This window comes from Sus scrofa, chromosome 13 (assembly GCF_000003025.6).
Source record: "Sus scrofa isolate TJ Tabasco breed Duroc chromosome 13, Sscrofa11.1, whole genome shotgun sequence".
In the NCBI taxonomy this organism is placed as follows: Eukaryota; Metazoa; Chordata; class Mammalia; order Artiodactyla; family Suidae; genus Sus; species Sus scrofa.
This window is the reverse complement of record NC_010455.5, coordinates 82,027,817-82,053,085: the sequence shown is the minus strand read 5'-3', so window position 1 is coordinate 82,053,085 and position 25,269 is coordinate 82,027,817. Positions and strand designations below refer to the sequence as shown.

Here is a 25,269-nt window from a genome sequence, read left to right as displayed (position 1 = left end):
GCCCCCAAGACTGGAGGGGTCCACGAGTGAGCAACTTCATTCATGAAACTATTCATCTGCACTCTGACCCAAAGGACATTCATGCATATATCCACCTTGTGAGTACACCAGTGTGTGTAAATACACACAGCCACGTAGCTACTCATAATCACATGCTCACATATACTCCCTACCCCAAACAAAGGCCTTAGTAAATGTAATCTTAATACCTTAGTAAATCTCAGCACAAAGAGCCTCTGCCCAGAGCTGAGGGCGCCACCATCTTGGGCTTAGTGTAGCCTGCAAACCAAAAGGACACACACTATCTTCCGGCCTCTCTCCAGAAACTTCACCCACAGCTCAGCCTTTTTCCTTCCACCCTGCTACGTACATGTCCTCTTTGACTCTCTAACTCTTCCTAGTTAACCTTCCTGCCACCTTGACCTAATGTGAGAGAGAAATGGGGCTTGAATTTAGGTAAGGACTTTGCTTATCTAAATACATATGCTGAGGTCTTTCCAGAGCAGTAGTACCGAAGATATGTGTGTGTGTTGGATTCTTTTGAGAATTCAGTGAAAACTGTGGACCCTCTTCCAGATAACACACATCTTTTATATCCACACTGTTTGGAAAACAAAATTGAAATCCACCTGTGGAGGCTTAGCTAAGATGCTCACTAGAAGTAAATCAGAAGGTCTTTTTCCTGGTTGCCCCTCTGTGGCCTTCAGGTAGCTCTGGAGAGGAGGCCCCCAAACCTGAAGAGGAATCAGGGTATAGGGAAGGTGCAGCCTTTCCTCCCATCCAACTGTTATCCCCAGTTAAGGAGCCAGGCTGTCAGTCTTGCTAGACTTCTGCTGGGCAAAGTCAGTCCTAACCACTAAATGGTTAGTAGGAGAGTCAACCAGGCAGGTAGTTCAAGCTTTCAAGTGTTTAGTTATTTAGGCTTACTTAGTAGGTCAGTTAGAAGGACAATAGGTCAATCTGTCTTTGATTTGTGATTTAGAAGCTAAATCAAACAACCAGCCAGTTAGTTACTCAGAATTAGTTTTTCAGACAGTAGTCCATCAGGATCTATCAGTCAGAAGGTCAATTTAATGGTCTATCTATCAAGGAGCCAGTTAGGAGACTGCTAAACAGCTGTTTTATCACTAGACAAAAGGGCAATTGGGGTGAGACCATCTGGAGACAGTGTGTCTCCACCTGTTACATCTTGAAGGCAGTAGGCTGCAGGTGGAGAGAAGCGTTGACTCCTAGGCCACCAGAGGGAGCTTCAGTTTGGGGAAAGAGGCCTCATCTGGTGAGGGGAAGAGGGAAAGAAGAAAAGAAGAAAAACTGCAGAAAAGGGGCCAGACGGAGTTACCACTAGAGGGCGTCCCTTTACAGGTACACAGCACAGCTTCAGGCTTGTGGGAGCCCAGTCTCTGGCCAGCTTCTGAAAGGATTTGTCATTTGGAGCGTGCCTAACCAAGACACACTTGGTTCCAAGCTAGGAGGAAGCAGCCAGCTGCCCACCAGAAGGACTTGCCTTTCCTGGGCACTGCAGCCAAGGTCATGCCAGCACTGAGCACTGGCCAGGGGTGGGGGTGGGGGTTGGAGGAGAACTGCCTCACCAATCGATCCCAGGAGCATGGAAAGGAGCAGCTCCCTAAAACAGCCACTGAAAGCAGGATCTGTCCTCTGTCAAGATGTCACTTCCCAGGCTACTTCTCCTTCCATGCCTGTAAGAGCCAAGGAGGTACCAGACCAATGGCCTAAAGCCGCCAGACCTCCATTCCTTTGCTGAACTCTGGGGTCAGCTGCTGCTTCTGCAATGGACAGCAACTCTAACTAAAGCAGGAAGAGGGAGGTTACACATTGATAATGAAGGAAACACAAGGAAAGGATGAGCAGTGAGCAGCCTTTCCCTTGAGGAATAATTGAGATGTTTATATAATGTGTCAAAATCGGCCCTGGCACAAAGGCAGGACTCAGAAGATTTGAATTTTTTACCTCAAAGAGAAGTACATGAGCTTGGGGAGTTATAGCTCCCAGTTATGCTTAGAGCATGATATTGTACTTCCAGGCAGGCTTCCTGGCTTAAAAAAAATGGGCAGGGACACTTCGTGGTTCCAGCTGGTTTTGGTGACTCAGCACAGTAAAGAAAGCCTGAGGGGGGACAGTCGTGCAGGCTCCCATTGTAGAGGCGCCCCATGTACCCCGGGCTTTATGTACACTCTCCCTCGGGAGGTGTCATGCTGGCTTAACAGATGAGGAACTTGAGGCTGAGAGAGATTTGATATCTTGCCTGAGGCCTCATAGCTAGGGAGTGATATAGAACTGGATTTGAACTCTGTGTACTTTCAAAACACTTTCCTTTTCTGGGCTATGGGGGAGGGGACATGGATGGGAGGAAGGGAAGAGGGTGAAGGACTATGGGTTTCTAGGTTCTGGGGAGGCTTGCTGGTTGGGGATGGGAGGTGGCTCTTTGCAGAGACTCTAAAGTTGACATCCCACATGGTGATTTGAACCCCTTTTCCTCTCTCCCAAGGATGCAAAAAATGCATCGACAACTACCATCTGCGGACAACCCTTCAGTCTTGTACTGCTGCAAATAATAAAGCTGGAGAGGTTAGTGGGGGCTAGAGTGTGAAGAGCTTGGTGAATCACCTTAGGGAGCTTGCATTTGCTCTAGAAGGCAGTGGAGGGCCAAAGAGTGGCATGATTTGATCTGCACTGACATTCCGTATGGGACAGAAATACTGAGTGCCTATCAGTAAGCGCTCACACATACGTCATGTGGGCCATGGGAAGAATGTTTAATATAACGGTGCAGTGATCCCCATTGAGGGCTCAGGGGACAGTCAGGTTTGACTCCCAGTTCTGTCACTTCCTGCCTGTGAAGGCTTGGTGAGTGATCTCTCCATTTCTTTCCTCCTCTGACAAATGAGAGGTGATAATGATGATTTCTAAGCCACGGGGTTGCTATAAGGATGAGACAAGGTTATGCATATAAAATATAGCACAGCGCCTGGAACATTCACACACTCAGGGAATGCTGGCCTGATCTCACACCCCACACATTGTCTGCTCCACTTCCAGTCCTTTTTTTTTTTGTCTTTTTAGGGCTGTAGCCATGGCATATGGAAGTTCCCAGGCTAGGGACTGAATCCAGAGCCACAGCTGCCAGCCTACACCACAGCCACAGACATAGCAACGTGGTATCCAAGCCACATCTGCGACCCACACTACAGCTCATGGCAACACCAGATCCTTAACCCACTGAGTGAGGCCAGGGATCGAACCCCATCCTCATGGATATTAGTTGGGTTGGTTACCACTGAGCCATGACGGGAACTCCCCACTTCCAGACCTCTTGGCCTTTTGTCTTTTCCCAGCTACTGTGGTGCCCAGGCCCATGCAGGCTTTGATCTAATAGCACCTCCTTCTTTTGCTTCCCCTCCGAGAGCTTCTTGGATGCTCACATGGACCTGTTCATGCATTTTCCCTCCAGAAGCATGGGTCAGACAGCTGTGGACAGAGCCGAGGAATGAATGTACCCCTCCATTCCCCAGGTGACCAGTGAGGAGACACATTTCATAAGGTTTCTGGGAGGTCCTGCCACTGGAGTAGCCTGTCTCCATGGTCAGCTCAACATGCATCTTCACTCTTTCTCCTCTCCTCTCTCCCTCCCTATCTTTCACCTCTGCTCCTTGGGACCACTTTCCCTATTGAACACCTACACTTTTTTTTTTTTTTTCTCAGACTCTGCTTTTCAGAAGGACCCAGGCTAAAACAACCCATTATAAGATGATCCTACTTTCTTGGAAATGCTAGAAACATGAACATCTATAAGAGAGAATCATTCCTTGTGGTTGGGTAGCCTCCTCCCTATAACCTAAGGTTCCAGTTTTACTTATTCACTAGTGTGAGGGTAGAGGAGCTGGTGAACTAAGGGAGCTGGAAGAACTCTGAGGTCCAAGGACATGTAGGTGGAGCCCTGTCCAGTCCTGAGTCTGCTGGTGACTGGGCCATCCTAGGCAGGTGTCTCCCTCTGAGCCTCCTTCTCCTTACCTGTAAAACGGAGATAACAGATGCCTACTTGTACTGTGGAGAGACTCTGTGAGTTGAGTGCTTGGCCCTGTCCAGCCCCTGATACGTGTTCAGTGAATGGTGAGCCTTGGTCTGTAATCACCGCTGGACTGTCCTAGATCTAGGGTCTCCTATTGCTTCATATGTGCTTCCTTAGCTTCCACAGTGAAATGGTGAGCCCGTCACACTGCAGTGGTAGAAGAAATTTGTGATCAATAGATCCATGATCTCTTTCAAATAAATGACTCCAGCTTTATTGTCCTAAATAGCAGAGGCTTTGGTATTCCTGGGACAAGGGAGTTCCTGTTGTGGCTCAGGTAATGAACCTGACTAATATCCATGAGGACGAGAGTTTGATCCCTGGCCTCACTCAGTGGGTTAAAGATCTGGTGTTGCCATGAACTGTAATGTAGGTTGCAGATGTGGCTCGGATCCCACGTTGCTGTGTCTGTGGCTGTGGTGTAGGCTGGCAACTGTGGCTCTGATTCAACCCCTAGGATTTTCTTGCCTTCCATATTGAGGGCCTGGTTTGTTTGAGACAGGAAGTGCCCAATAAAATTACTCACTTTCCTGGCAGTGGAGGTGGGCTGAGGGACCCCATTCTGGCCAGACAGTGGTAAATAGCAGCCTGGGTTCCTGATGACACGGTAGAGCCAGTGGAGAAAATGGAGGACTTTATTTGCTTCATCTCTGTAGTTAGGTTTCTGTTGTATGTAACCAAACAGTTCTGGATGGTTCAGAGACACATTATCATATCCTGCTTAAGAGCATGGGCCTTTGAGTTAACAGATGACAGCTTTCAGTCTCAGCTCTGTTGCATACTAGCCAGCTGTGTGACACCTCAGACTAGTCACTCCGTCACGCTTCCCTGTTTCTATAAAACGGGAGTGACAGTACCTCCTAATGTGTGTCTCATATAACATGAAAGTAATCAACTTGTTCCAGTTTGCCTGGAACTTGTCCAGTTTTAGCACTGAAATTCGCACATCCTAGGAAACCCCTCAGTCCCAGACAAGCCCGGCAGCTGGTCACCCTATTAAAACACCTCCCCAAATACCTACCTCCTTTACCAATGGAAGAGTGGGCCCTGAAGGCCAACACTTCTATTTGATGTTGCCATCTAGTGGCTGAGCAGAATATAACATCACTGCAAAGACTAGTTTTCCATTATATAAGCCGTTTTTTCTTAACAAAAACGAACCACAGGTCAAAATGGAATATTCTACTAACCATTTAAATTTATAGCTGTTGTAATCCCACTATATTTTAAGACACACTGGTATTTGCCAGCAGATATGGTATCCTGTTGAGCTATTGTGAGGATTTAATGAGTGTAGGAAGGCCTCTTCCATGGTGTATCACAGTTTATGTGCTTAAGGGTCACTGGTGTCACGTAAACATGGGTTAGACTCTGTGCTTTGACTCATCCTTTGAAAAGTGATTTCATCCCCCTGAATCTGTTTCCTTGTTTGTATTGGGGGTAATAGGACCTTCCTCAGAGGGTTGTCTAGATTGATAGCGAGATGCTTGTGGGCCCCTTGAGGGAAGCACAACCCCCAAATAGTGCTTTTCCTACCGAGTTCTCCAGAAGCCAAGCCTCAGGCCACCCCCCTTTGGGGGGTTTGCAGCTCTGGGAGGAACTGACCTGGAGATAACTTTTCTGCATCAAGGCCAGTCTCAGCTGGAAGTAGGGCTTCAGAGGCCAGGAAGGCCTGACTGGACACTGTGATGAATTCAGCTGGTTCCTCTTAAGCTAAAGCTATTATCCCTCCTCTGAGATGGATACTAGGCAGGCACTATACAGGGGCATGACCCAGTACTCAATTCAGTGGCCTTAAGCAGTGGGAGCTAACTAGTGCCCAGGCCAGTACTGTGGGCGAGCCCTGATCAAAGCCAGAACTGCAATGTAAACCCCAGCTGTTTTCTGCTTTCTACTTATGCTGTGTTCAAACACACTAGGGTATGCCTGTACCAGCCTGGCCTGCTCAGTCTGTTCAGAAGGCTTCCTAAAGATTCAGAGAAACAGACGCATCCCTGCCTTTCCTGCACCGGTCTTTGTGAGTTCTAGAAAAAAGAATCACTCAAATCTTTCAAACATCTAATTCTGCTATAGCTATGAAGACCCACAAATAGGCTTAATAGCAACACTGGATTTAAGTTCTTCAATTCTATTTCTAAGTGAAATTAGAGAAAGATACATATGCTACTTATATTAATCAACACATATAACTGCTGGCCTCTGCTTTGTTCTGTGTACCTCCAATGCCTTGTAGTCCTGTTTTAGTGCCTGGGTGTTAAGTTTTAATTTCATTCATTTTTAATGAAAATTTTAAAATGTCTCATCTGTATCGTCAGATATTATGCTATGGCTATAAAAAGAGCTGTCTTTCTTTCTACATTTCCCCTGGCCTGCTTCTCTCAATGTAGAAATTTCCAAGACATGCTGTTAAGGGAAGGAAGTTAATGAGAACGATGTCTAAGGCATAATGTTAAAGGAAACAAATGAATAAAATATATTCAAAGGAAGCAAGTCACAGAACAATACATATTAAATGGTCTTGTTCCTATTAAAAATGTATATTTATTTCTGTTATCTCCATGTTAAATTTCTGCAAGAATATCTGTCAGGCAGCTCACAGTGTTCTCTCTGGAGGTGAGATTAGAGGAGAACTTCACCTTTGAAGTTGTTTTCAGTATTGTTTGATTGTTTCTCAATGTGCACGTATTAATTTTAATCACGAAAACAAGAAAGCTGAATATGCAGTGCACACCCACACCTTTCACAAACTGAGCCTGTGAGACCATTGTCCTGAAACCAAGGACAAACTCTGTCAACTTTAGCTGGGTGCTCTGCATTTGTTTATGGAAACAGAATGTCTCAGTACTTGATACTGAGGAGGACTACTTTAATGCCTTACATACCTGGTGTGTCTTCGGAGGTAAAACCTCTATCTGCATTTTTAATGTTGGTTCCTGTGCAAAATATTCACCTTTAACAACAGATGTTGCAAAGTTATTTTTTATTTATTTTATCATTACTTTTTGGCTGCACCTGCAGCATGCAGAAGTTCTCAGGCCAGGGATCAAATCCACACTATAGCAGCAACCCAAGCTGCTGCAGTAACAACACTGGATCCTTAACCCACTGAGCCACCAAGGAACTCCTCAAATTGATATTTAAAACATCTTCTGATTTCCCTTTATTTTTAAATCTTCAAGCTGTGTTTCGCAGTTCTGATTCAGATAGACTGGGAGTGAGAGCCAAAAAAAAAAAAAAATTGCTTAGGCTTTAAATACTTGAGGGACAACACATGATTTTCAGCAGTAAAATAAGCACTTGAGATAAATTTTCACCCAGTCCGAGGCCATGCGCATGACACGTCGTCCCACCCGCCACACCCTGATGCTGCAGTTAGAGAAGGAAGTTGCAGCCCCTCTGTGGCCCAGTGCAAGACTCTGTCCCTTCCTGTCACTCATGCTGAGCCCAGCATGGCCCACGGCTAACCACATGAGGCTGAGAGGGCCTGGCCCTCCCTTCTACACGTGTATTGCAGAGTTTTCTAATTTAAAGCACTATTATTTTACTTTTTGAAAAAAATGATAAATTAAGAGTTCCCGTTGTGACGCAGCAGAAACAAATCTGACTAGGAACCATGAGGTTGCGGGTTCCATCCCTGGCCTCACTCAGTGGGTTAAAGATCCGGCGTTGCGGTGAGCTATGGTGTAGGTTGCAGACACGGCTCAGATCCCGTGTGGCAGTGGCTGTGGTGTAGGCCGGCAGCTGTAGCTCTGATTGGACCCCTAGCCTGGGAACCTCCATATGCAGCGGGTGCAGCCCTAAAAACCAAAAAAAAAAAAAAAAGATAAATTACAAAATATTGGAACTCACTTGAAAAGAAAGTGACTTACAGGTACAACCCATGACTTTGTGTGCAAGTATTCTTCAAAAATTTATTAATAGAAGCAGATTCATATGCAACAAATGCAACACTGGACAAAAACAGAGAGAAGGTTGGAATGCCAATGACACTGGAGAATCTCACTTGCACTTTTAAGTTCCTTCACACAGAGCTAGCACCATTTTAGTCAGAAATCACAGATTTAATTATAATTGCTTCTACTGTATAAAATACCTTATAAAGATTATTTTACTGTCTAGTAACAAAGTTCTTCCAAAAACTTATTTAAAAATCAATTCCAATTTACCATTTAAAACTGACAAAAATGGTTTAAAAATCGATCCAATTCTACAGCTTCTCAAAGGGAATGAGCCATAATTCGTTTTATTGGAAGAAAGTGCCTGAATTCAGCTTCTGGCTCCCTCCTAACCACCAAGCAGAGAGAGTAAATTGACTATTACATGGGGATTAAGAGCACATCTAAAACTGGTCTTAGAAAATACTTTCCTAGACTATAAAAATACTAAGTGGAATACAAAAATTTCAGCATATACAGCAAGTAGACTACAGCAGACACATATTTAAGATACTCGAAACTATCTTATACCACAATCATCATGAACATCAAGTATTATTCTAATAGTTTTTCTGTGATTCATTCTGATCGAATGTTTGTTTCCCCTCAAGTTCTGACATAATATCAGATACAGACCAGATTCTGTGTTTCTAGCAGAAATTACTGGAGGCACCACTGAATAATTCTTGGTATTCAACTGGTTCCCTCTCAAAGTGCTGAAAGTGCAATTGTAGTAGAGCCTGTTTTTGAGATTGGGGTCAGCAAACAAGAGGCCTCGCACCACACCCGGCCCACTGCCTGTTTTGTGCAGCCTGTGGACACAGCCACGCTTATGCATTCACATGTTGTCTGTGGCTGCTTTCACGTTATAAGAACAGAGTCAAGTAGCTGTGACAGACCCTGCATGTGGCCTTTTGGTCCACAAAGTCGATAATATTTACTCTCTGGCCCTTTACAGAACAAGTCTTCTCACTGTTATTTTCAATATATCACTTCAGGAATATTTTCACTGAACAAGGACAAGGTAAGACTGTCCTATATTAAGAAACTTTCAGCTGAGGTTTGCTGGTTCCATCATACAGTACTAAGGCAGATCAAAAGAATACACATTGGGATTGGCAACTTTGGGTATTAGAGTATTATTCTGGCATCGTAAGCAAAGTCTGGCTATGATAAAGTAGCTTCCTTTCTCTCTGAACTGGCCATTGTGTACCAAGGAACTCATGTACCCAATTATAACAGCATAGTCGCTGTTCAACCCAAACCACCTCTGCCCAAGCATGGATTTCCAGTCTTTAAAAATCATCCCGTGCCCTTAGCAATGGAGAGAACTAAAAGCAGACTTTTCCCACCCCTCCTTATTGGCATAGATTCTGTGAGTGCTTCACTGTGTACCTTTTAGACTCCTTCCCTGTGACAGGCATCATAATAATTAGTAGTGCCGCCCAGGGCCACAAACATGTCCCTTTTGACAAAGCGGACTAAGTTTTCAAGGGGGCACATGGGCTTGGGAGACCGCTTGTGGTGGTCCTGGCAGAACGAGGTGTGGAACGTGACGTCAACACCGTTGTAGAGAATCCGGACAGCGTGCTCACTGGGCTTCTCTCTGTCTTGCCAGAGCTCAAAGATCAACCTGGCTGCAAACCTTGGGAATCTGGCTTCTGTAAGGCCCAAGGCACTGAGAACTGGGGACAGGGTGACGTCGTGAGCAGAGTAGAGAGCAAAGAGCTCCTCCCTCCTGCCCTCGGCAGCGCGCTGCATGCGGCCCACAGTTTGGTTCAGGATGGGGTGGGCACCCAGGAGCGCGTACCCAAGGTACAGTTTCTTCTCCTGCCTCTCCCTCTCGTCCTCTATCTGATGCATCTTGATCACCTTGAAGTGCTCCATGTCAATGCAGCCGTTCTTGGTGCAGGGGAAGCTGACGTTGTGGCAGAAGTGGCAGAGCATGGAATCTATGGGGTTGGCAGCGCGGAGCTGCTTGGTGGGGATGTCCACGATCCTGGCCATCTCCCCGTAGGTCTTCTCCAGCTGGCTGTTCTTCAGACGTAAGAGGTACTGCCGCCGCTGCTCCTTTTCCAGGTACTGGTTTCTTACAGGGCAATAGCAGTTCCCAGAGCAGAATAGAGCGCTAGGCTGGTGCCTGAAATAAATCTTCTTCCAGTCAAAATCTGGGAGGAAGCCATAAAGCAAGGCCAGCCCACTCTGCAGCGTCCGGCTTTTGCCAGTGGTCTCTAAGTAAAGCTGGTCTGTGGACCAGTCACCAGGCAGGAGTTTGTGTTTCTTTAAATAGATGTCCCTCAGCAGCTGGCCATTCTGCAGATGCTGCACGACCCCTGAAACACAAGAGTGCCACACGCTTCCTTACTACCAGCTCAGCAAAAGGAACAGCAAGGGGAGTCGAGCCTGTCCAACCCTGGATGCTTTAGACAGTGAACGATTAAATAATTGAGCCCGGCCCCCACTTTGTGCAAGCCACAAGAGCAGGCTCACGTCAGTGTGCGAAGGGAGCCCCGTGGGGTTACCCACAAAGGGAGCACAGTGGGGCCCTGTCCTCTGACCCACGGAGCCCAAGGATCAGGTATCTGCCTGGATCCCTCCCTCTTGACTGGCCCCTCCCCTGGAGGAGAGCTGTATCTGGTGGGCCTCAGAGGGTGGGACTCACTCTGCTGGTGGACGTCTAGGAGGTAAGTGAAAGGGGCCTAAGGAAAGTTTTCTCCCTCTTGCCGCAGGAGCACATCATTCCTCAGTGTGCCCAGAAACTCACAGAAATCAGTCAGGCAAGGAGAACAAGTCACTTGCTGGCTGCCTAGTCCCCTCGCTGTGGGACCCCATCCTCCCCGCTCTGCCAGCTGAAGGCTCTCTGCTCACCTTCTGGGTACATTCTGCCCAATCCTGCTGGGGCTTTACCTGCTCATCAGCAAGGATACTCTCTTGGTAGGGATATGGAATGACCTCCCAGATAGAATATTTGAAAAAAGAAAAATAAACTGCAGAACAATATGTTTATTATGCTTTTAAATAAAAATGAGGGAAAAATATGAATGTGTATTGGCAGCCACCTGTGTTTTGTATAAAGAAACTTTGGAAGGATGCACAATGGTTACCTGGGGATGATGGGGGCACAGAAATGGGGGGGATGGACCATGAATTTTAAATTTTAAGTTTACCTTTTAGTTGTTATAGTTTTGAACTATGCACCACAGTATAGTATTTTTTTTCCCCGGCATGCCCGTGGCATGCAGAAGTTCCCGGGCCAGGGATCCAACTCAAGCCACAGCATCGACCCAAGCCACAGAGGTGACAATGCCAAGTTCTTTAACCACTAGGCCACCAGGGAACTCCCACAGTATAATATCTTGAAAAAAAAAGCAAACTGAAAAAGCCTTCTTTTCATGTAGGAGAGGGCAATTCAAGATAAAAGCAAGTATATCCTCTAGCCAACAGGATGTTGGGATGCCATTTCAGTGAGATATCTGCATTCTCTGAGAGTGTAAATCATAGGTAGGCCCTGTAACAGTAATGCCACTATTCAGATGCCCAAATGGTTTGAAAAGCCCCACTACAAAGATGAGACAATTTCAGGCTGAAATGAGTAAAACAGAGGGACTGGTGTTGGCCCAGGAAGAGAAATAGCTCAGCTAAAAAATGTGAAGGATGTCTAGGTCCTCCTCTGAATGAGGAGTATTGAGAGTGGATTCCCTCAGAGATCTGGGCTGAGGCAGGTCTCAGCATTTCTAAATGACCTGCAAAGAGGGCCAACCATGAGTGACAAACATCCAGAGTCAGTGTCTGGTCCCCATTCCTCTCTTGGCCTCCCCTGTATTCTGAGGCTACATTTCTTAAGGTTGGCATGCTCACTGTGTGCCAGACTGTTTTCCTTTAATCCTAAAAAAAACCCAGCAAAGAATGCATATTATTTTATCCCCCTTTCCCTTACTTTATAGATGAGAAAACTGAGGCCCAAGCCATTCACAGTTAAGAAGTGGCCAAGCTAGCACTCCAGCCCCTGTCTGGCCCCAACCTATGCTCTTAGCCCTGCTCACACCTACAGGGTCCTACAGAAATACTGAGGTCTACCCACTCAGGGCTTCTCCTCTCCAAACACAGCCTGGATCTTCATGACTCTGTTCACGCCCCTCCCTTTCTCTGCCCAGTGAAATCCTCACGCAACAACCAGCTCCAGCACTACCCTCTCTTTCCTCCTTCTCGCCCACATCGAATTAATCATTCCTTTCTGTTCACATAGGCTGCTGGACCTCTAAGGCACTGGCTTCATCGTTGAGCCTAGTCTATGCTAGCTCTGTGCAAGGTGCTCTCACACGACTCACCACTAGCTCCGGGGAGACGTCATGAGCCCCATTTCACAGGTCTGTCTATGCCAAAGCCTATGTTTATTTTGAAAGAGCTTACAGCTTGCAGCAGTACCCTCAGGGGTCTCCATGCGCTGTCCCACTGCAGCTGCAGGCTTCCCTAGGACAGGCAGGGGAGCGCCTCAGTCATCCAACCACCCTCCTCACCTACACACAGTAGCTGCCAAAGCATCGGGGGCAGAGTAGGCACTAATGATCAATCGCATCTTAAACAGTTCCTGTGGGGTGCCCAAAGTGTGCCAGTTATATGTGTGATTATTCTAATGGTGATGCAGAAGTTCATATAGAAGACAAAAAAGTGACCATTAAACAAAAAAAGTGACCATTACCCATTCAGAATGGATAAACAACAAGGTCCTAGTGTATAGCACAGGGATAGACCATGATGGAAAAGAATATAAAAAAAGAATACATACACACACACACACACACACATATATCACTGAGTCACTTTGATCTACAGCAGAAATTGGTAGTATGGTGTAAATCAACTATAATAAAAAAATAAAGTACAAAAAATAAATCTTAACACTTTAAAAAAGGAGAACAAGGGAATGGGAGCAAGTAGTACTGCAAAAATGATTTCTAGAGTAATACTAATTTAGAAAAATGACGATGATAATAGATCAATTGAGAAGAAAGGTCAGAATGAATAGCTGCTCATGCAGTTACCCTGACCTTCTAGCTATTAATGGACACTGACCCTCAAGGACCCCATCAGATTCTCTCAAGAGCCTGAACCTGTAAGTTCATCTCTGCATGTAGCTAGTACTGTCTCTGTGGACAGACACACAACCATAGAGGCAGGGACAGACAACTTTTTTATTCCTGGTTCCAGACTCTGGAGACTCAGTCACATTCCTGCCCTTAGAGCCTGTGTGTTCACCTTGAATCTTTCTAATAAATGTCTTTTTTTTTTTTTTTTGGCTTGAGTTAGTTTCTGTTTCTTGTAACCAGAATTCTCAGCAAGCACAGTCCTGCCCTCTGGGAGTGTCTGGTTTGTTACAATAACATGGCAGGACCATTCTTGACTCCCTAGTGGGTGGAGGCCAAGAGCTGGACAGTTCCACATAACTATTTGGCATGTATAAGACATTCCCACATGTGAAAACCCTGTTTAAATACTTTAGTCTTGAACAGGTTTTTTTGTGTGTCTATAAACACAAAACCATTTATTTTTTATTTTTAGGGCCTCACCTGCTGCATATGGAATTTCCTAGACCAGGGGTCAAATCGGAGCTATAGTGACCGGCCTGCACCACAGCCACAGCAACATGGTATCCAAGCTGCATTTGTGATCTACACCACAGCTCCACAGCCTGTGGCAATGCTAGATCCTTAACCCACTGAGAGAGTCCACGGATAGAACCTGCATCCTCATGGACACTATGTTGGGTTCCTAACCTACTGAGCCACAACGGGAATGTGCACAAAACCATTTTTGAATAACATTAACATCCACTGAATTTTCCAGAAATGCAATATAAATTGAGACATTTATATTCTGTTTCCATCAAAACTTGTCAAAAAAATCATGTCCTAATATGTGGTTTTAGAGTCACCAATACACACCCCTCAATCAGTCTGCATTTGTAGCTGTCACAGACACCAAGCTACATTTCAATGCAAGCAACTGATTACTTCATTCTATTTTCTAGTAAAGATGTGCTCAAGCATTTATACTGAGATATATGGAATTGTCTAACAAATTAGTTTCTTTTTATTTCTACTTTATATTACAGTTAGGGTGCCTGATATAACTTTCTAAAAATTATGTATATAGGAAGGTTATATTTGAATTTTACTTCTGGATAACGAAGGGAGCACCACAAAACACTTGTTAATAAAAGGGGGCATTGGATCTGGTAGGAGGAGAATTCCCGTTTTAAAACTAACACAGAGCTTGTGCACATGAAATTAACTTTCAAAAGCTTTTGACAAGACTCCTCATTCAAGGCTTGTTCTCTAGAGCCTTCAGCTTGGCCTCCTCTGTCACTATCATTCTCTCCAGTAATAATGGCTTTCGAAACATGACAAAACCAGAATTCCTGTCGTGGCTCAGTGGTGATGAACCAGACTAGGACCCATGAGGATGTGGGTTCAATCCCTGGCTTTGCTTAGTGGGTTAAGGATCCGGCATTACTGTGAGCTGTGGTGTAGGTCGCTGACACAGCTCAGATCCTATGTTGCTGTGGCTGTGGCCTCCCTATAGCTCTGATTTAACCTCTAGTCTGGGAATTTCTGTATGTCACAGGTGTGGCCCTAAAAAGCAAAAAAAAAAAAAAAAAAAAAAAGACATGATGAAACCAACATGGCCAAGTACAGGACAGAGACCTTCCTTCCATCAAAGCTGAGGTCCTATGATGCTGGTAGATCCAGGAAAACAACATAGCCAGTAGGTTATCCACATTTCTCCAGAAAGGCTGGTGACTAAGCAAAGGTCTTTGAGGTCCCAGACTGAAGTAGGAAGCTGGAACCTCTTAGGGGACCACCAGTTCATTCTCTTCCCAACAAAGGTGACCCCACAGTTAACTCACTAACCTATGCTGACAATGAATTGGCTGTACCACAGTATCAACAGGGCTGCAGAGGGAGACAGGCTTCTGTGAGCAACAGGCTCACCCAAGTCCACACTCAGTGGGGCTCTGCCATACTCGTGTCTCCCCAGAATCTTGCAGATTAAAACCTTTTGGCTGTTTTGTTTGAAGTATCTAAGAACCTGGGATTGGTTACATCAGTCATGGCCCATTCATAGTGGAACATGAAGCCATCAGAAAGGAAGTTATTGATGACTATTTATTGATGGGGAAAGAGTATCATATATTAAGTGAGAAAGTGGGTTACAAAATAGTGTTTAGGAAAATAGCACTATGAGTGTGTGTGTGTGTGTGTGCGTGCGCACGTGTGGACATAAATAGGAAGGAAGATAACTGATTTCTTTGGTGGGATTATGGATGCTTTAATTTTTTCTTCCTTTTGCTTGTCTTTCCTTCTTTCTCTTCCATGAACATATATTATTTCTTAATAGGGAAAAAAGCTTATTTTTAATTTTTAGAAATCAGATGTTTAATTAGAAGCCTTGGTAGGCCCATTGAGGCTGAAGATGCTGGTCAGGACTCACCCCTGTGGCCACGGCTCCTTGCTGCACACATCCGCCAAGTGAAGGAGCGGGGGGCAGAGGAAGCAGGGGCATGGCATTGCACGTACCTGTCTGCGTGAGCTCTCCCATCTCACACAGCGGGTGACTGGGGTAAAGAGGCAGTGAGTGCAAGGGGCTTTCGAGAGAGGCTCCAGATCCTTTGGCCATGTGACTAACGAAAGCCTCCAGTTTGGGGTGATACGGTTTCCTAAAGAGACGACACGGAGAATTAGTGGTCAGCGTGCTCCAAAGCCGTCCATAACAGTTTCAGCTTCAGCCAGTACGACCCCAAGTAAGTACAATCCAACTTCATGATTGCTCAACCACTGACCCCTACATGTGAAATCCCTACCATGCAGGGCTGGCCCGAGCCCCTGCCCTCTTCCCCAGCCCTTGCCGCTCCTGTCTTCTTCTCCAGGAGGCCACTGACCCCCTCCAGGCAGCCAAGCCTAGCTAGGCTAGGGGATCTCTCTGACCCCTGGCCCTGCACATGTGCCCTCCTGGGCTTTCCTGCCCCTCTCTCCTGCATCCCTGCATCTCTGGGCAGGTTCTGGCTCAGGCAGCTTTTGTCTGGATGGCATGGGTGCTCCCTGTCTGCCTGCTGGCTAACCTTGCCTTCTCCACGGCCAGGGAGATCTACATAAAAGGCAACCCCGACTGTCACTGCCTTTCCACAGTGCTACCTTCCCAAGGAGCCACACACAACTGGCAGTCTATTCTGGCCCCACCTCACTCGGAGGCCCAGGACTCCCTAACGCTGCACTCTGGCCACACGCAATATCCACCTCTGTGGTCCAGCACACCTGTTCTTTTGTGCTTCCAAGATGTTCCACATGCTGCCTCTTCCTCCTAGAAAACCCAGCCCAGCCTTCACAGGGATAACCCTTAATCTTTAACTGATGTGACCCCCTGGAAATCTCCTGAGAAGAAAGTAAACTGATTAAGATAACCCAGATCTCTATAACTCACTATACATTTTGCACATAGGTATTTCATTGCCTGTGTGGTGGTAATGAATAGTGAAAAAACAGGTTATTTATGTGATCTGACATTATTTGTATTTCTGCCATGAAGCACACATGGTGAATCGAGATTTATCCTTTTTGTCACTAATACACAATTTCCCTGAAAAATGAAATGACCTATGAATATATACGCATTTTCTCTGAATAATGAAATGACCTATCAATATACACACCTTTTCACTGAATAATGAAATGGCCTATAAATGTTTACACATTTTCCATCTGAATAGAGGTAGATAGATAGAGCAGTTCCCAACTAAACTAAATCAGCATGAAAAGAAGCAAAGATAAATTGTTTAATGGCAGACCCCTGCTGTCTGAAAGCCTAATTAACTGTGGCAATGCTTTTAGAATGGCTGCCAAAATAGATTTATTATCTTTCAAAATACATAAAGCTAAAAAAAATTCCATTAAAAATATGTTTTAAAATTAGAGAATGCTAATCCTGTCATGCAGTGGAGTCCAATAAATCACCCTGGATTGCTGTAGGACATTATGGCTTTCCATAAAAACAGAGGGGATGTTATTTTTCCTGAAGCTAAAATACATAAATATCTGCAAACTGGGAAATAAAATGTCCAGACTGATAATGAGGCTGCCAAAACAAATCCACATAAACAAAGGCTATCCATCAACGGGAGTCAAATGTTCTGCTCCAGGCCATTATTTCAGGTTGGTGATTTCTGAGGATCTGAGAAAGCTTTGCTGCCAATTTTAGAAATGAAATTTCACTACTGAGAATATTTGCTGTGATGTCCTAGGTTTTCAGGGCATCCGACTGCTTAAGGATGCATTACTATCTAACTGTATTCATGGGAACTTGTTTTTGATATGGAAAGATGAAGATTTATCTTCTATCTCTTCACTTATGGTAGAGATCACAAATGACTGGGTCTTTTGTACAGGAAGAAGATCAGGTAACCTGACTCAGGGAGCCTCTCTTGGATCTGAATGACCAGGTCCTGCCGCTATCTCTGGAGCTGAGAGGGCACCTACCTAGCATGTGGCAGAGACCCCCAAAACACATGTGAATGAATCCCACTGTGAAGTACCCCATCCTTAGATGCTCCATGTAAAGTTCATGCCTTCTATAGTTTGCAGTAATGAATATGGCAAGTTCCAACTGTGTTTATTAAAAGAGTCAGATTTTGATGTAAATATTAAAAATAAAGGCCAGGTGGAGTTCCGGTTGTGGGTTACCACTAACAAACCCGACTAAGTATCCATGAAGATGCGGATTCAATCCCTGGCCTCGCTCAGTGGGTTAAGGATCGGTCATTGCCATGAGCTGTGGTACAGTTCACAGACAGGCTTGGAGCCCACGTGGCTGTGGCTGTGGCGTAGGCCAGCAGCTGCAGCTCTGACTAGACCCCTAGCCCAGGAACTTCCAAATGCTGCACGTCTGGCCCTAAAAAGCAAAATAAGTAAAGGCCAAGAGTTCCTGCTGTGGCACAATGGGATTGCTGGTGTCTCTGCAGAACCAGGACACAGGTTCGATCCCTGGCCCAGCACAGTGGGTTAAAAGGATGCAGTGTTGCTACTGCTGCAGTGTAGGTTGCAACTGTGGCTCAGATTCAGTCTCTGGCCTGAGAACTTCATGTGCTGCGGGGTGGCCAATAAATAAATAAATAAATGCCACCGAGAGTGAAACTATTACTTGTGAACCTCTTTGACCAAACTTTAGTCTCCTCTGAACCCTCTTCGGAACAAGGCCTTAACCTTTGGACTTTCATGGTCTTTGTTTTTTTTCGCGTCTTTTTTTTTTTTTTTTGTCCTCTTAGGGCTGCACCGGTGGCATATGGAGATTCCCAGGCTAGGGGTCTAATCCGAGCTACAGCTGCCAGCCTACGCCACAGCCATAGCAACGCCAGGTCCTTAACCCACTGAGCGAGGCCAGGGTTCGAACCTGCAACCTCATGGTTCCTAGTTGATTCGTTTCCACTGTGCCACTAGGGGAAATCCTGGACTTTCATGGTCTTTGGATTTATGTATATCTTTGCATATCCCAGTTTTAGCAAAAATCCTGCTAAGTCAGTTTAACCAGACTCTCCCACTCTTGATATTTGACCAGATCCCTGAACTTCCCACCCCCATGGTATCTGATCACCCTAGTCTGCCTTCAGCAAGATGCCTGTGGAGTCAGTTTAGCCAGAACCCCTCACCCCTGATATCTCCTCTGAGTAATTCTCCATCCATTGACCACCCCCCCACACCCTGCTCCTTGGCTGTAAGGCCCCATTTGTTCATTCTGCATTTGGAATTGAGCCCAATTCTACCCCTACTGTTTTTACTGCTTTGTCTACTGTCTGGCTCTGGTTTTTCTTCAACAGTTATACACTAAAATCTATTCTTCTCTTCTTGGGAACTTGGTTAGATCCCATTTCTGAGGTCCTGGTTCAGGGGGCCATGTGACTAAGTATTCACTAATGGAATGGAAGGATGTTAGGCTTTCAGATCATGGACATGCCCCCTCCACACTCTCTTCCTTCCCTCTGGCCACTGCTCAGGCACAGCTGCAACCAAGGTTCAGTCACATAGACATCCCTAGGGCATGGTGGAAACAACCTGGAAAGAACCCGGGACCCTGAATGACCAGGTGGAACCAAGTCATACAACCTGGAACACTCATTCAGACCTTCATGCAAGGAAGAGATAAACCTCTGTAATCCAAGGCAATGCATCCTTGGCTCTCTTTATTATAACAGCATGCAGCCTGGCCTTACCCTAACTAACACAGAAATGATTATGAGTTTTCTTCAGGAAAAACCCATGTATTCGCCTTGGAATTCTACTTTCATTTTGGAAATTGAAAGAACCAGCAGTGCTACTACCTTAGGCCTTCAAACAATTCACTGCAGAGCTCTTATTTACATTTCTATATGCATTTTATTTACATTTTTTATACCCATTTATGCCACAAAGTTTGGGACAGAAGGCTAATCTACACGCCTATAAGAAAACATTGTGCTTTGGTCACAATCAAAGCAACTACTGAATTCTGCACAGAACACTGAAACAAGCCGAGAAGAGGTATAAGACTAGTGACCCTGGGAATTCCTGTCTTGGAGCAGCGGAAACAAATCTGACTAGGAACCATGAGGTTGTGGGTTCAATCCCTGGCCTTGCCCAGTGGGTTGGGGATCTGGCATTGCTGTGAGCTGTGGTGTAGGTCACAGATGAGGCTCCGATCTGATGTGGCTGTGGCTGTGGCTATGGTGTAGGCCGGCAGCTGTAGCTCCAATTAGTCCCCTAGACTGGGAGCCTTCAAATGCCACCGGTGCGGCCCTAAAAAAATAGCAAAAGACTAGTGACACTTTTATCAGAAAAAAGTTTAAAAACTTTATGTGACTGGACACTGGAATAAGTTTTTACCATTTACGTTAATTCAAGAATGTATTATATTTTTATAAACAAAAAAGATAATATACTTTCTTTAGTCTTTAGGTTCCTAGTTTTTTTTTTTTTGCTCTATTTGACGTGATTACCCGCCTTCCTTCCCCTTCCTGAAACCCTCCTGCCTTCTTCCTCTTTGCAAATTCACCATCTCCTCCTGGGCCCCTCCTTTCTCTCTGGGCTATAACTGGTTGCGGCTCTCATAGGACTGTTTCTGGCCCTTCCCTCGCTCCACAGGCTATGTGTGTGTGTTACTATGCAAGCCTCAGCTTCACCTGCCATCTACATACATGCTGAACTGTCAAATCAACCTCTGTCTCACAGCAAGACCATGTTCCTGAGCCCCACAGCTACACAGAGGCAGCTTCCCCTACAAAGACGTTGAGAGTCATGGAAGGCGTCCCTGTGAAGGGAAACAGCAGGGCGTCTGGCTATACTGATTCTGCTTCTTGCAAACCCCCACCCTTGCTGGCCCAGACAGGCTCCTTCACAAGGCAGGCAGGAGTCATGGGCACACTTCAGGACATACAGCCTTCAAAGAGGCCACAATTTATGAAGCCTCGTGAGGCTGAACTGGCACCTGCGAAGGCAGCAGGCATAGCTGGTGACCCAAATCCCACAGTCACAGGAGATTCAGAGGCCCAAAGTGGGTCCCCTTTGCTGGGAGTCCTGTTCACTCTTACCCAGAAATGTGTGCTTATAGTGACAAGTCAACTTCGATTGTTTTTAAAGCTGGAATTCATTAAATGCCATTAATTAATTAAACATGCATACCCCACCCATTTTCTATAAAGGCCTGAAAGTAGCTTCTAAAAATACAGAACGCTGAATAACACAGAACTAGGCCAAAAGATCAAGGCGAAGGGAAATGAGGACAGAGGTGGCCAGAGCAGCTGGTCCCCAGGACATTCGCCCCTCAAGTGGGAGTTCCAGAAACAGGGCCCTGCCATTGCTGGGGCAGAACAGCGGCCCTGGGAGCTGGCCTGGCTTTATGACCACAACTGAGAGAGGAAGAGTCTGGGCCTGGAAGACTCCAGGCTGTGGTGATAAATAAAACACCACTTATCAAGTTTTCAGTGGAGATCAGGCTCAGAGCTTTACCCCATCACCTTAGTTGGATTTCAGAGGGATATTTTAGGGAAGTATTACTATCCCCTGCTCCAGAACAAAACACTGAGGCTCAGAGAGGTGAAGGGATTTGCCTTCCATCAAATAGGTGACCACGGCTTTAGACGATTTCACCGCTGAGGTTCAAATCTACTACAATAGATACACAAAGCAATGATGACCTGTGATTCTCACTGAGGTCCTGAGTTCATTCTGCAATGGACCCAGTCCAACAACGATTACATGTGGGCTCGGGCTGGGCACAGTGATACAGGAAGGAGTGAGACTCGGTGCCCTGAGAGCTGGTGGTGAGTGGAGGGAAGAGAGAACGATGCCGGGCAGACAAGCTGCAGAGTACCCCAGGGATGGCTGTGAGCTGCCCAGTGGCCCCACCCCATGGGTCCCGTCCCTGGGAACAACTAAGTGGCCTCCAGAGGCCTCCTGGTGCCCAGGTGCCTGCCAGCAACCACTGACTGGTCTAGGGACAGACCCATTCTCACACCTGGGAATCTGAAGTCCAACAAGAGAAAGGGGGGCAGAAGCTGTGAGCTGCCTGGGCTGAAGCATGGTACCACCCACAGAGTTCTGAGGCTGCCCTATGTCCGGCCAGCTCAGAGGCCTAGTAGTCCAGCCAGGTCACTGTTCAAAGGGCAGATATCCAGTGAGCAATGGCAGGGCTGTGCCAGTTGTTAACACGCTAATGCTCTGCTGTGCCCGGTGGAGCAAAGCCACTTCCCTGAGCTGCCCTCCCTTCATCCCACCCTGTGCTCTCCCGCCACTCTGGATGCTCTAGCCCAGAAACTAAAGGCTGCAAGCACACCACCAGCACAGCACCTTTCCCCTAGTCCTAAAGCCAGCTGAGGTCTGGTCATTAAATATTTTGTCCTGGGATCCTTCCCATATACCCTGCTTTTCGGGTTGAGTGAGGTGGTGGCAGTGCCAAATATAAGCAGAGGATCCCTCCTAACACACAGGGAGTTTCCTAGGAGGGGTTCTATCTCAGGAGGCCTGGAGGGATCTAGAGGAGGGGGCCAGCAAGCCAAACGGCAGGTGCAAAGGCCTAAAGGGGGAAGGGCTGGCAGGCAGTGGTTGGCAGGGGCAGAGGGTTCCAGCAGAAAGGCTGGTAGAGAGGGCTGGAGATGAGGAAGAGAGCCAGCGTCTGTGCAGGTTGGACTCGACCTAGGGTGTTTTCCAGCCCTTGGAACAAGAGGACATGCATCCATGATTGCTGAACATAGAAAAATAAGGCTGTCAACTTCGTGACCTCCAGCAGGAAATGAAAGGCTAGAGTCACACGGTATTTCATGATGTTTTTACATAAAATGATTCACTTCATCTTCCCCAGGATATTAGACAATAAGAAGGCTGAGATGCAAAAGATGAACCTGGAACTCCTGGGTCCACACCACAGCCCACTGTAAACTGACAGCCAGACTGCAGGGAGGCAATGCATAGTTCCAGCAGGCTGGCACCACCTGGGGCAAGGTGGCACTCAAGGCACCCCATCAAAATAATGTCTTCCCCACCGAGCACTTCCCCCCGTTTCCTCTCCTCATTAGTAAATGCTACTTGGGGTGTTACGTGCCTCCAAACCATTTGCTGAGGCCTGGCCCATCACTTTATTGCTAACTGTGCCTCTCATTTTATAAAGAGCCTTGCCATTTCCACATGCACACTTTCTTTTCTCTTTCCAAGTATTTTTCATCCAAAGGCCTCTCAACTGAGAACAGGCTGTCTCTACTCCCATGAAGAATGAAAAGGCAGAAGGAATGTCTTCCATGTGTGTGGCTTTGCAACTGGTAACGTGCATCCTCCTCTCATCCCACCTACTCCTCACCCCAACCCCACACGGTCAGCATCGTCACCCCCATTTTACAGACAGAAGACTGAGGCTTAGTGAGACTAAGGGTCTTAGCTGCTACTCTAAACGGAATGGCCAAGGGGTCCCAGGACTCCTAACCCAGTGCTCACTGCACCATGTCCCAGATGTTTCTCACCCTGAAGAACAGCTGGGTGGGAGCCTGCAGACAACAGACTGGCCTGGGCTCAAATCCCAGTTTATCTGCTGTGTGGCCTTAAAAAAGGTGTCCTCACCTCTCTGGGCTTCTGTCCTCTCAAGTGTGAAATGGGATTAACCTGCAGAATGGTTCTGAAGATCATATTCCTGGCCAACAGCCCTCACTGTCAAGTGCAGGCCATTCCCCATCCTGTAATTCTCCAGTCAGCCTTTTGATTCAGGGACAACAGATTCTTGAAAATGACTTTTAGGAAAAGTGCAATTTACCTGTTAGCCACCAGAGTGCAGTCAATTTCTGGGCGCTTGGTTTTGGGAATGACATACAGTGGGTACCTGTCTCCGTGTCGGATAAACACGTGCACGGAGACCAGCTTAAAATGATGCGGAGCGTGACCTGCAGGAGAGAAGCACATGGTCAGGATTACCCGGGAAGGGTCCAGCCCTTTTACCTTGCAGAGGCAGGAAGGGGTGACCATGGTGGAAGGGTTCCATTCTGGGTGGGGGGCCTCTGATGAGCCTCATAAGGCAGGGCAGAGGAATGCGAGAGGGCTGGCTGTGTCCCAGACCTCTGGAAGTCACTGGGAGGCTCTGGAAGTGTGGCTGGGGGTGGAGGCCAGTGAAATGTGGAGAAGACTATTCATGGAGCCTCGAACACTTCCACAGACTAGGGGGAGGCCCACAGAAATACTGGCAACAGTGACTTCTGCCATATGCAACATCATTCTTTTATATACTTTCCAAAAAGCAAATCTCAACATGGAAATCATTTTCCTAAATTTTTACTGCAAGACACCAGGGGGCATGCTGTGGAGGTCCTAGGCCCTGAGAGAGCCTGCCCGGGAAAGGGATTGGCCAAGGTGACACCCTAGAGCCCGATGATGCCATCTTTCCATCCTGCTGTCTCATTAGAGAATCAGGATGATGGCAAACATTTGTGGAGGGCTTATCGCGAGCCTCATGATACTCAAGGCGGTTACTCAATCCTCCCAGCAGCCCTGTGAGGAGGTACTGCTAGTTACTCCCACTTTACAAGAGAGGAAACTGACCTGGGAACTCATTCAAGGGCACAGCCTGTGCAAGTGCAGGATTTGGGCCCTGGCCTTCTAGCTCCTTAGATGCTTCGGGAAGATGGTACCCAGTTGGGCAGCGCAGCCAGGCCTACCTTCCATGCTGCGCTCGGCCACACTTGGAATGTTGCAGTACAGAAGAGCTTCGTAAACAGGGTCCATCACAGGGGGCTCCGTCACCGGGTCGGGCATGATTCTCTTTCGACTCTTGCCATTCACTCCATTCTTAGCTACCGACACCGGGATCAGGTGGACTGCGGGGAAAGCAAAGCAGGTCACGACATGCATGGTCTGGGGAAGGCGCAGTTTGGCTGGAGGGGCCCAGAGGGCAGCTGGATTTTCACCATGAGCAACTATCTTCTCTCTCTGAATTAGGCTGGACTTCAGAGTTGCAACAAGTCTGCTTCCCATTCAAGAAGTGTTTCTTGAGCCCCCTCCAGGCCCTGCCTCTTTCACAATGCCATTACCCTCTTGTCATCAATAATTATCTATGCAACACCAGATGGGTCACGCAGGGAAAGGGGGCCTCGCCCATGTGGTAAAGGAAGAATTTACACACTAACTTTATGCACCCTGATTACTTCATCATGAACACCCTTTGAATTCCAGAAAATACTAAGGCAGAAAGTTATCACCTATTGAGCCTACAAAGTGCTAGACACGTATGACGTAGCTCACTTAATGACACCTGTTTTGCATTCTGTGGCCCCTTGAGCCCAGTCACAGGCATCTGCTCATTAATCCTTAAGAGACCATTTTAGACACAAGAGACACAGACCCAAGGGGAGGCTGTGGCAGCTGCCCATGGTGTACACAGTGGATGGAAAGTCACCTCAAGCTCACATCTCTGCCTCCAGGCCAGGTTCTCCCCCACCACCTGCCGGATGTCATGCCTGGGCCCTGAAGTCTGTTACGCTTGTCCATCTAGCACCCCTCTATCTGTTGGTGAACAACTCCCCTCCCCCTTCATGTGGTTTGGCTGAATTGTCAATCACGATGTCTTGCCCCTTTGAGAGAGAAGAAAGGTTTCTTTTCTCCTGGACGCTGATCTCTAAGAATGAAAACCTGGGGCTAGGAGTTCTGTGGCACGGCATGTCAAAGATTTAGCATTGTTGCTACGGCAGCTTGG

At 46.7% G+C, this 25,269-nt stretch overlaps 1 protein-coding gene and 1 long non-coding RNA gene across 7 annotated transcripts in view; one reads left to right on the top strand and one right to left on the bottom strand.

The window, feature by feature from the left end:
• The window catches only part of PXYLP1 (2-phosphoxylose phosphatase 1), a 98,050-nt gene continuing 76,481 nt past the window's right edge, over window positions 3,701-25,269 (bottom strand). For 4 of the 6 annotated variants that reach the window (XM_013982091.2, XM_021069541.1, XM_013982090.2 and 1 more), the window contains 4 exons: window positions 24,236-24,394; window positions 23,341-23,467; window positions 15,600-15,739; window positions 7,969-10,355 (listed from right to left, as the gene is read on the bottom strand). In XM_013982091.2, coding sequence (XP_013837545.1) covers window positions 9,421-10,355; window positions 15,600-15,739; window positions 23,341-23,467; window positions 24,236-24,394 — 1,361 coding nt within the window. In that variant the 3' untranslated portion in view covers window positions 7,969-9,420. Of the gene's footprint in view, window positions 10,356-15,599; window positions 15,740-23,340; window positions 23,468-24,235; window positions 24,395-25,269 lie in introns of all 6 variants that reach the window. The other 2 variants (XM_021069540.1, XM_013982093.2) reach the window with 1 other exon arrangement.
• Window positions 9,702-12,790, top strand: LOC110256307. The gene is made up of 3 exons (XR_002337703.1): window positions 9,702-9,837; window positions 9,935-10,101; window positions 10,752-12,790. It is a non-coding gene; the product is annotated as an uncharacterized LOC110256307 (long non-coding RNA).